This window comes from Stomoxys calcitrans, chromosome 2 (assembly GCF_963082655.1).
Source record: "Stomoxys calcitrans chromosome 2, idStoCalc2.1, whole genome shotgun sequence".
NCBI lineage: Eukaryota > Metazoa > Arthropoda > Insecta > Diptera > Muscidae > Stomoxys > Stomoxys calcitrans.
Window position 1 is genome coordinate 37,265 of NC_081553.1, and position 12,537 is coordinate 49,801.

Consider the following 12,537-nt stretch of genomic DNA (forward strand, 5'->3'; position numbering starts at 1 on the left):
GGTCATGCGAACAGCTGAGTACAACATTTTTATTTTTGTTGTAAATCTAAATGTCAAAGGTTTGGTAAAACAGCTGTAATTTTTTCTAAAATCTTGAGGGGATAACGGAAAAATTTGCCAAAATGTGTTCGTTTCGTCATAACTTGTTTTTTCATCTAGGGAAAATTTACATTTCGGGATGCCCATTGAGAGCACAACCACAGTCGCTGTGTAACAAGTCATTTTCTTTCGCAAAATAAGCGCGATCGTCAAATTTCTAATTGTAACTGAGTGTCTGTTAGTGTTAGTAATGTTGCTCACAAGTATTTACTATGGTTGGAAAAAATAAAGTGTTTGCTTATTATTTCGTACAGATTAATTGAATTGCATGTTGTGAAAGAAATATTTATTTTTCTTTGAGTATATTTACTTATTCAAAAAAATACTTTCTTATTTATGCATCCACAAATACTTATTTTTTTTTCCACCCCGAGTATGTACATGTAAGCAAGATCACACTAACAAACACTTAGTTACAATTAGAAGTTTGGCGATCGCGTTCATATTACGTAAGAAAACCATTTTCTGTGCAGCGATTGAGGTTGTGGTCTTTTTGGGCGTCGTGAAATGTAAATTTTCCCTAGATGAAAAAACAAGTTATAGTGAAATTAACACTTTCCATTTATATTTTCCGCTTATTTTTTTATATGGAGCTTCACCGCGAAAACTGAATATAGTACAAACCTTAAAGCCTAGTACTGACTTCATTCACAGCGAAAATGACTATTAAATTATTGTGAAATCCGACAGACACTTTTCTTTGTCAGAACACAAACAGAAGTCTAACAACAACATACACCAAAGACAACAGTATTGAAGCAGAGTTGTTTCGGCCCATTTCGTGAGATTTTAATTACATTTGCAATTAAATTGTACGAAATTTATTCTAATGCAGCGACATGTCGCTAAAATTTTGCTCATAGAACTCAGTAACACTTGTGCGGAATTTGTTCGCATTATCTTCATCACAATTTTTTTATGGTGCGTTTTGACAGTTGTTCGTGTGCAAAGTCTAAGTCAGTACTAGGCACAGAAATGTGCCTTCATCAATTGAAAGATATTGAAAAACACGTTGTGCCAAAAATAAAGCTATAAAAAAAGGTGAAGAAAAATATGGAAATTAAATAAAAGAAAAAAAATCGATGTAGCGTTTTTGATAAAATTTGTAATCAACATGTTCACAGGTTAATTACAATCTTGATGTGCCATGTAAAACCCCCGTTAAACATCTTTGATTCCCCATTATGTGCCAAAATTCAAAAATTGATTACCCAATACTCAATTACTTTCTCACTACTAAAATTCTCACTTTTAACACGTGCTGCTGCGGTACATTAAAAAAATGAAAAGGGACAAAGTTAAACAGATTAAGAAACAGGAAAAGCTGCAGAAACAAAATGTTAGGAGCAATTTGGGTGGAAAGGAAGTTATTCAAGCAGAGTCAGTCGCTAACGTACTTGGTAAATATAAGAATTGGTGACGAAACAAACTTTATCAGCCATATTCACAGAGAATTAAAACAGCTTTTTAAACCGAAAAGATTTAAAATGTGCAAACAAATTTACAAACTAGGACAAAGATGTTCCATTTTATAAGAATTGATGACGAAGACAAACTTTATCAGCTGTATTCACAAAGAATTAAAACAGCTTTTTAGACCGTAAAGATTTAAAATGTGCAAACAAATTTACAAACTAGGACAAATAATTTCCAAAGATATTTCATTTTAGTTGTTGTTTTAGCGGTGTGTACACTAAGGCGGCAACACTTGCCGATGAAGGACTTCATCGGATCGGGTACGCACATGGAATTGTTTGGAATTTCTATATATAATTGGATCTATCTAAACTACATCGGCTTGCGTGTTAAACGTCACATGCGTAGTTTACATACCAAAGATATTTCATTCTAGTTGTTGTTTTAGCGGTGTGTACACTGAGGCGGCAGCACTTGCCGATTTCCGGCACGGGATAGCTGTCAGCACCACACAGGCCGGAAAATTGATGTCCGAGCTGTGTGGTGTTCATTGCTATCACGAGAAGCTTACATGCGAGCTACCGGGAGCGCCATACGGAGTAGCTGCAACGGCATACTATCAACGGTATCTTCTACAAGTACTAAGTGCCTATGATGCTCTATATGACAAGGCGAGTTATTGGCGTCTTTAAGTAACCAATGGCCACTCTGTTCCCGTGGCGATCGGTCCTTTGGACCTGAATGAGCTTGCTCACCTACAGGAGCATGACGAGAGTCGTCACCTCCACATGAATATGTGGATACAACAACAAGGAATTCATCGGGTTAAACCGTTACGTGCATGGATTTGTTTGGAATTTATATCTATTAATGGATCTCTATATGACAAGGCGAGTTATTGGCGTCTTTAAGTAACCAATGGCCACTCTGTTCCCGTGGCGATCGGTCCTTTGGACCTGAATGAGCTTGCTCACCTACAGGAGCATGACGAGAGTCGTCACCTCCACATGAATATGTGGATACAACAACAAGGAATTCATCGGGTTAACCCGTTACGTGCATGGATTTGTTTGGAATTTATATCTATTAATGGATCTATCTAAACTACATCGGCTTTAGTTTTAAACGTCACATGCGTACTTCACGTACCACGTTCCCGCCAAACTCCACCGAATTGAAGAGATTTATATGGAATAAGAAAGAATGCTAATAGGGATTATCTGAGGTGGAAAAAAATCATTGTATGGATTCACTTCATGATTTAAGCGAACAGCACGTATGTTACTGGCTTAGTTATTGGCCCATAGGGGCATAAAATACTTCAAAAAATAACTAATAATATGAAAAAAAAATTTTATTTTACTTGTTCTAGCAAAGTGTTGTACTTTTCGCCAAAGTCGACTATGGCATTTAGCAGATTAGGGATTTAAAGTGAAATTGAAAACATGATTTTTCGACTTTTTCTGATAATCCAAAAGTTTACTTTTTTACACAAAAAATAGGTTTTTTTGCAGAAAAAATAGGCTGCGACTTTTTTTATTGTTAATTCGATTTCTTTAAATTAATTAATTCTTTAAAGCAACGGATTTTGTTATCAGTTATTGCTATTGAATTTGTTTGCTCATTACGCTTGGCAATAGGAAATATCGTGGCATGTTTGTGTTTCGACAAATATACATATATCTTTATACCCACCACCATAGGATAGGGGGAATATTCATTTAGTGATTCCATTTGCAACTCATCGAAATATCAATTTCCGAACCTACAAAGATATATTTCTAATCGTCGTAAAGTTCTAAGACGATTTCACGATGTAAGTGCGTTTTTGTGTCCGTCTGTTGTTTGCCACAAATCCATATTTAGTCCATACGCAGGTTAATTATTGAAATCCTTGTCAAACATTGTCCCGATCGGACTATATTATGATATAGTTGCCATACAGACTGATCTCCTGATATAGGGTCTAAAAGCCATAACAATCGCATTTATTACTCGATTTTGAAACAGTAAATTGTAATAAATATCCAGATTATATACTGAATCCGTTTCAAATCAGATCCTATTTATATGTAGATATTATATGGACCGATTTGTCAATTTAGGGTCTTCAGCCCATAAACGTCGAATTTTTTAACCGCTGGGTATCTAAGCCAAACATGATGCAAATCGGTCCGTATTTGAATACAACTATGGACATAATAAAAACAAGAGGATAATTATTTTGTCCGTGTTGGTGGGTATGCAAATATTGACACGGCCAAACTTACTACGTGTTTACTTGTTTTAAATGTGACGACACGGAGGGCGTCATTTTTAATAAAATTGTTATGACTTAACATCTGCGCCTAGTATGGCCTAACTCGGTCCGCAACTTGATACAGCTTCTAATCAGAATGCAAAATAAATATTGCAAGTTCTTGAAGACCGTCAATTATTATAATATTCGTTTTTTACTCTAATACCTTTCATTTGGATCCCATATTGTCGTGATTGATCTATATATCTATTTGGCGGGTTTAGTTGGGGCGAAACCCAAGGCACCCCACCGGAACAATGGATACCAAATCTTTGTTTTTAGTTTAAATAAGAGTGCAGAAAATTATTAGCTTGCATGGGCTAATAGTCTCCGAAATCAGGATTTTTGAAAATGAGGGTAATAAGGAGTCCTTTTTAGGGTTGGGATGGCCCCTCATTCACTTCGCCATAAATATGGATATCAAATTCATGCTATACTCCCGATTATCTTTAAATTGAGCCCCATATTGCCATTGCAGGTAAATATGTACGATTTGTGGGTGTGGGGCCCCAAAATTGGATATCTGATTCGTTTTATAGTCTCGTATTAATTTTCATTTGAACTTTTCATATTCGTATTATACCCTCCAGATCCTTTCATTTGATATCCATATTACCTCGAAAGGTTTACTTTTGTTTTTGGTTTTTTTTTACTTTCTTTTTTAAAAGCTCCATTACGATTTATTTTTGGTATTTTTCGCTGTAAACATCACATTTGTAACAATTGCAACCATAGCTAAAAATAGTTGAAGCAGTCGGCGGCAAAAAGCGACTTGAAACTAAATCCATTTCGACTTTTCGATTTTTTAATTTGAATTTTTTTTAATTTAAATTGCTCATTTATTAGTCAAGTCGTTAGACCATATATGACAAAAACACTACAAAATTAACAATTCATAAAAGTTTTCTTAAAAATAAATCAGGAATTAAATACTACCCAAAAGTACATATTTATAATTTATAGTACATACTACATATTACAATTTTATAATTTATAGTACATATTATTTTTGAACTTTTCTAATTTATTTCCGACTTTTTAATTTTTTTGACTTTCTTAAATTTTTTTTATACATTTTTCGACTTTTTAGCTTTTTTGAATCATCGATTTTTTGATGATTTTTGGACACTAATCGACTAGTCGAAAGTCGACTTTTAGATCCCTATAGCAGATGTGCCGAGCGACTCTTTAAAAACGCGGTGCAAAGATGATAAGAAACGAAAAAAATTAAGAAAAGAGAGAATTTTAAAGTACTGTAAATGAAAAATTAAAGTGATTTAGCAAGTGTTCAATAGATTTGATTTGTTTTCACATACAACAAGAAAACGATCATCTTATAATTATAGTATACGAAGTTACAATGATTTTTCACAATAACTTGGCATGTACCTACTCGTTAAAAAAATAGAATGCAGAAAAATGATAAAAACATATTTAATATTTTAGAGTTATAAAAGCAGGAACAGAAAAAAATGTAAAATTTATGAATTTTCATCAGATACATCAAAAATTAATTTTACAAAGTATGTTAGGAAAAAATATATAAAATAGAGAAAACAATAAGTGCAGATAAAGAAACGTGCTTTGGTATGGAAATAAAAACATTTGATTGCTGTCAAATTCCGCTCGCGGAACAATTAAAAATGTCAGCGGCTTTTCCGAAAGCAGATTAAAATAGCAACCTTTAAGCGGAGTATTCTGTTCAGTGTTTCGAGCGGAATACGTCGGCGAAACGTTGGCTCAAAATCGGCGGAAAAGTAGTACTCTGTTTATAGTGAGGAAAATTACAAAAAAAATTATCATAGTGCTGTCAAATTCCGCTCGCGGAATAATTATTAATTTTCGCGACTATTCCGAAAGCAGAAAAGAACACCAATTCTTAGGTGATTCTTAAAAAGAAACAATGGATAATGTCAGATTTCTTATCATTTCTCTTAGAAGACACTTTTACGAGGAAAGAAATACTTTGTGTGTATATGCCATTAGTTCTGTCCGCGTACTTTTTCAGAAAAAGTTTACAAGTGAGTAAGAACATTTCTTTCTCTCTTTTGGTATCTATGAATGAAACAGGCGAAAGTTCTCAATTACCAAACTTTAAAAACTTTGGTCGCTCTCACGCAGTCCCTCCAAAACAAAAAACTCTATTTCTATTCTATTAGTTTGTGTAGCCACATGTCCATATGTGGAGGTGGCGATCTTCATCAAGCTCCTATAGGTAAGCAAGATCGTTCGCGGGAACATGATGATATTTGTTATTTAAAGGCGCCAATATCTCGCCTTGTCATGTCGAGCATCAAAACTCCACTCGATACCGCTGATTATCCGCAACTGCAGCTACTCCGTACCGTACTAAACAACCGCAAGCTGTAGACGCGCCCGGTGGCTCGCAGATAAGCTTCTAGTGACAATGATGAATACTACACAGATCGGAGCTCAAAATTCCAACCAGTGTGGTGCTCATAATTATCCCGTGGCGGGATGTACATTGTTATGTGGAGGTAGCTGTACCGATCGCCGCGAGAAAGTTTTGGCCTTCGGTTATTTAAAGGTGCTAAAAACTCGCCTTGAGGTATTGAACATCATAGGCACTCAGTATTTAAGCAAGAGCCGGTGCCGCCCGGCCTCCCACTGAGACTCTCCTCTCGATTTATTGTCAGTGACTACAATTACAGTAACTCCGAAGAAGCACTCCACTTACCGCAACCTGTGGACGCGCCCGTAGCTCTCAGCTGAGCTCTTGGACACCACACAAATCAATCCTATGGCTGCGGTTGTACGTACTGGATTGACCTGATGGAGTCCTTAATCGACAAGGGCTGCCGCCTCAGTGTGCAACACACGGCTAAAACAACTACACAAATCGGAGCTCACAGTTCTAACCCGTGTGGAGCAGGGCTAAATCCAAATTATTTTTTTTTTGTGAATACGGCGGTTTAACTAAAATCAGCTGAGCTCGTGAACACCACACAAATCAATCCCGTGGCAGCGGTTGCACGTACTGGATTGACCCGATGGAGTCCTTCATCGGCAGGGGCTGCCGCCTCAGTGTGCAACACACTGATACGACAACTACACAATCGGAGCACCGTGTCGTGCTCATAGACAAACACATGCCGGGCTAAATCCAAATTAATTTTTTTTGTGAATACGGCGGTGAAACTAATATCAGATAGAAAAACACATTTGGCATATACTTTTTTTTTTTCAAAATAATCAAAATTTTAAGCAACAACCTACTTAATATTTTGTTATTCACAAAATCGATTAAGGTTTTGATATGTATGAAATTCCTCATTAGATGACGATCTAGATGAACCGACAGAAGAATGCATAGGAAAAGAAGAACCGACTATACCATCCAAAGTAAAGATTGGCGCAATTTCTAAAGATTTTCCAGAGGATCACATTGTTCACGTTAACAAATTACCCAAAAGTATGTAAAATTTCACACAGATATGTGGAAAAATGTGCAGTTACAGATTTGTTTACCTCTATTTAGAATGCAAAGTTATTGACATCATAGAAGCTTTTGCGGAGTTTGGTCCACTAGACACTGTCCACATTCAAGAGGGCCCAATTGACAGTACAGCCAATATTTCATTCAAAAATCCACAAGCTGCCACCTCAGCCTTATGTGCCAACAAAAAGATTATTAAAGGATCGGCGATAGTAGTAAGATTGAAACAAGATACTGCTAAAAAAAATAAGAAGCGTAATGAAATACAAACTAACCGTGAAGGAAGAATTTATGTAAAATTTTTAAAACGTGGAACAACTGAAGAGCAGCTGAAAGAACATTTCAGTTTATGTGGAAATGTGGAAGATGTACGAATAGTAAATAAAAACTCTATTACCTACGCATTTGTGACGTTTTCTGCAAAAGAGATGGCTAATAATGCTCTTAAATTACACAACTCTGTGTTAAATGGCAGCACTATTGGAGTTTTTGAAAGCAGCTCGGACACCAGTGAGCATGTGGCAAAGCGCGACCCTACACTTACGATTATGTTAAAAAATCCACAAAATTTGGAAAACGTGGAGGGGAAAATATTAGAAGCGATATTTCAAAAGTGTGGTGAAATAGAATCAATGGACGTGATATGTAGAAAAAATGCACTTGCTTTCATAACTTTTAGAACGAAAGAAGGTGTTGAGAACGCATATGGTCTTAGCGGAAAGACAATAAAAAACATAGCGTTGGAAGTAGTTGCTTATAACCCAGAGACACCTAAAACTTCTATATTCATAATGAATATAGCAAAAGGTGAGACTTTATAACAAAGGTTTAAAGTTCTTAAAAAAATATTTCTTATTTTAGATGTGACTGAAGGCGATTTGCGGAAGCACTTCTCGAAATCGGGGGAAATATCTTCCGTTATTCTTAAAAAAGGATTTGCAATTATTCATTTTAAAGACTCGGATGGTTACTGCAAATCGTTTTTACTTAATGAATCAATACTTAAAGGCCAAATGATATTCCTTGAGCCACATTCTTTTAAGAAAAATAAAGTCTTAAAATTTAAACAGAGTCAAGGCAAAAAACGTCGATCTCGAAACATTAGCGGAGACTATGATGCTAAACGTTCTAAAACTGATTAATTTTTTCAGTATGCTAATATCTAATTAGCCTGATTACTACTTATTTAAATAAATCGACATTTTATCAATATATATAAAATGGAATAATTTATTATTTTATTTTTTTTTATTCGTTCAGAGCATGTAACAAAAAGGAGCTGTGCAATCATTCGGCTTTTACATTTTAATAAAATCTTGGTAAAAAAAATCATAAATCCAAAGAGACTTTTATCTGTGAACAATGCCCAAATGAAAGTTGGTACTATATTCGGTTTTCATTTCATGACGCCCAAAAAGAACACAGTCTCTGCGCAACAAGTCGTTTTCTTACGTAAAATAAACGCGATCGCCAAATTTATTATTGCAACTATGTGTTTGTTAGTGTTAGTGACCTTGCTCACATGTACTTATTCGGGGTGGAAAACAATTTGTTATTTGAGGATGCATAAACAATGAAATATTTGTATATAAATATACTTGTAAAATAAATAAAAATTTTCTTTCAAGCAAACTATTGCAATACATCTGTACTAAGTAATAATGATTGTGAAAGCTGGTATTTTGTTTTTGGTCATTCAATTACAATAACATTATTTTGAAACAAGTGGAAGACGCTGGCAAAGGCTTTTGGAAAGTTGTGCTTATTTAAGTTATACCAATGAAAATAGTACAAAAATTAATTATATTCATAAATAAAAGCTTCATTCGTTTCTTTTAAAACAGTTTTGTGTTTCATTATTTATAAATTTCGAAAGAGTGAGTTTTGGTTAAAATTACAACACATACATATGTATATGAATTTGAGAGCGGTCCACACACTCAAATTTCTGTGTACACATGCACGTAAGCAGCTGAAAAATTGATTGGTGCTTTATTAATATTTATATGTAAATAGCAACAATTTGGCAAAAGGAACCCAAGAAAATCTAATGAAAGAAACTTCATATAAAAGAAGCGTAAAATATTGATGAAAAGTGTTCGTTTCGCTTTAACTCGTTTTTTCATCTAGGGGAAATCCAAGATATATTCGTTTACAGATAGTGGCAGTTGCCCAACAACAAAATATTGCACTATCTGTCAAAATCAGTGATTAGTGCAACTCTGATTTTGTGTATGGAACTAGTTGGCGCCATTATCCTTTGTTTGTGTGTGCTATGGTCTTAAATATAATACACACACAACCAAACTAATTGACAGATGTATAGGTGTACGGTACCCCAACCGGTAATTATGTCATGGCAAATGCTGTAAATTGAAATGTCAAAGTGGTTTTAGAACCTGCGTGAAGTTAGCGACGTCGCTAACTTTTGATAACACAAACATTTCTAAAATCACAAGGTGACACAAAGAATAAAAAATCAAAAAGTACGGAAATTATAAACAGTTTTTAGCCTCGGTCGCCAGAATTTTAATCTGTGAGTTACCTACATTCAGCCTGGAGGCCAGGAACGGACTTCTTTCAAAAAAGTACATACACAAATTTAAAGGGAGATCACTACCTTTAATTTGGTATATCACACTTACCCCAGAACTGTTTTTTTTTAACACATTTTACAAATTTTTGTTTTGAATCAGTCTGGAAACCATAATTTGACTTCGTTTAAAAAAGTGCGTATACCAAATTAAAGGGGAGTTAAAGACCTTTAATTTTGTTTACCACACATATACTAGAACTGTTTTTCTTAGAACAGTCCTTACAGATTTTAATAAAAACGGGAGGCCAGGACACTAAATCCAGGTTGGAATCCATAAATGTACTTTGATCAAAAAAGTGCGTACACCAAATGAAAGGGGAGATCAACACCTTTAATTTGTGCGCATTGGCACACAAAGAAATTTGTGTGCGTGTGTGTATACGTGTGCGTACATGAGCAGAGAATATGCGAGAAAGAAGATAACAACAAAGAAAATGCAAACAAAAAACGAATATAGTACCAGCCTTTAAAGAAGAAATTGGTTTGTTTTTTTGACTTTCATTGAAATGGCAGAGTGTGACTCTATATGCCAGGTGGGACTTTCGAAATCACATGGTGGAATTCGCCATCAAGATCGACGTTTTGCAAACACACACAAAGAAATTTGTGTGCGTGTGTGTATACGTGTGCGTACATGAGCAGAAAATATGCGAGAAAGAAGATAACAACAAAGAGAATGCAAATAAAAATCTGACATCTAAATACCGTCAAACCTGCCCGGCTGTTAACTGCTGTTTGCGTGAGACCACCTTTTAAAATCCGCCTTGGAGTATAACGATGACTAAGTACCATGACATAATTTCCAGGTAGTGTACCGTAAACAACTGAGTACAATTTTTTCTCGCGAAGTGCACTATCCTTCAACGAGTTTCGGTTGTGTGCACTCAATATTTTGTTGTAGGGCAACTGTCACTACCTGTAAATGAATATATTTTGCTAAGTACCGAATCCCGAAGAGTCCACCGCAGACGAATTCTAAATGCAAAGTGAGAAATTTGCTTAAAATATTATGTCACACTGTATAGTTATCATCAATGCTACCATCAACCGTATCTGTGTTGCCCTCCAGTTTCTAAATAAAAATCCGGAAGGAAAACAGTTCTGGGTATACGAAATTAAAAACAATATGGTATACCAAATTAATGGTATTAATCTCTGCTTTAATTTGGTGTATGCAGTTTATTGACCGAAGTCCATTTACAATACGTCCTCCAGAATGGAAATTGTTTATTCACAGATTAATATTCTAACGGCTGTAGTTAAAAACGGTTGATAATTTCCGTACATGCTGAATTTTTTTGTGTTAGTGTGACCCTGTATTACTGCCGTCTTGCGAGTTATCGATGGTAACTTCACGCACGTGTTTTCATTTACATTGACACATGTAAGAGCCAACAAATTAAAAGATTTGTGACAACAAACGTATAAATTATATATTTAAACATTAAAAATGTGAAAAAATAAAAACAAAAAGTTAAAAAAAACTTTAAAATCTAACCAACCCAATTGACATAATAGTGTGTTTGGACATAACCCTGAAATTGGAAAATTTTATCAGTTGGTCTTATAAGGTTACCTTCATGGTTGAAATAAGAGGGTTGGCTCACTTGTCCAGCTGATGGAATGGTCCAACTCCAGAGTTGTATCCAAATCCTTCTAGATCGTCAGAAGGTTGGTTTGGATTTTATTTTTTTCACATTTTGTTCCTTTTTTAAATTTTAATTGTTTTATTTGTAATTTACACGTTTGGCTGTGTTCTGAATGGTAGCAAAGTTGTAGGGATAGCAAAAATATGACGTTAGGTGTGGTGATTAGTTTTTGAATAGCCCAGGGGCTAGCAAGATTTTTGACAGCACAGCAAATTTTGACGTTTCATTAAACAAAGTCCCAATGTCAGTAATTGTAAATTCATTTACGTTTTGGCCATGATATATTCATTTACGGGTAGGAGCAGTTGCCTAACAGTCGCGAAGTGCACTATCTGTCAACGAGTTTTGGTTGTGTGTGTGCATTATAGTTGAGAACCATAGCACACACAAACAACGAAAAATGGCACGAACTAGTTACATACACAAAATCAGAGTTGCACTAATCACTGATTTTGACAGATAGTGCACTCAATATTTTGTTTTTGGGGCTTCACGAAATGTAAATAATGTTCTCCAAATGTCATTAAGATCACCAGGAAAATCTTTCGCAAGCTTGCTTCAGCCAACGAGTATTCAGCAACAAACAAGACAAAGTAAACCCTCCTTCATAGAAGAATTTATGCAACTTGCCAGTCATTTTCTCGAACCACAAGAACTTACATTGGAGCAAGAGATAACCATATTTATGAATGAATTTCGATCCATGTCAAAATCAGAGGCCAAAACAGAGTTCTTGCGCCTTTTTAATAAAGTAAAAAGCCAATATGGATTTGGACCATAGATTCATAAACTTTTTAACTTTCAATGTTCGATCGCTCATCGAAAAATATAGACAAGTCGAATTATACAAAATTCTAATTCAGAACGACATTGACATTGGTTTTATACAAGAGTGCCATCTGCGTAAAAACAAAAATATTAAAATAAATGGGTACTTCTTTATTTACGACAACTCTCAGGTCGGTACTGCTGTTGTGGTTAAAAAATTATATAAATACATTCGGATTGCATTAAATAATGT

The 12,537-nt window shown here is 35.0% G+C and overlaps 1 protein-coding gene and 1 long non-coding RNA gene across 2 annotated transcripts; one reads left to right on the forward strand and one right to left on the reverse strand.

The window, feature by feature from the left end:
* The first annotated feature begins 1,318 nt into the window (after positions 1-1,318).
* LOC106087339 (DNA-binding protein modulo) lies at positions 1,319-8,504 on the forward strand. Its single transcript, XM_013252353.2, has 4 exons — positions 1,319-1,499; positions 7,113-7,247; positions 7,314-8,078; positions 8,133-8,504. Exons 1-4 carry the CDS (start codon positions 1,382-1,384, stop codon positions 8,411-8,413), a joined length of 1,299 nt encoding a protein of 432 aa, XP_013107807.1. The 5' UTR covers positions 1,319-1,381; the 3' UTR covers positions 8,414-8,504.
* A 2,517-nt stretch (positions 8,505-11,021) lies between these two features.
* LOC131995330 (uncharacterized) lies at positions 11,022-11,717 on the reverse strand. Its single transcript, XR_009397383.1, has 2 exons — positions 11,475-11,717; positions 11,022-11,402 (listed from the first exon to the last, which is right to left on the reverse strand). It is a non-coding gene; the product is annotated as an uncharacterized LOC131995330 (long non-coding RNA).
* Positions 11,718-12,537: the final 820 nt, after the last annotated feature.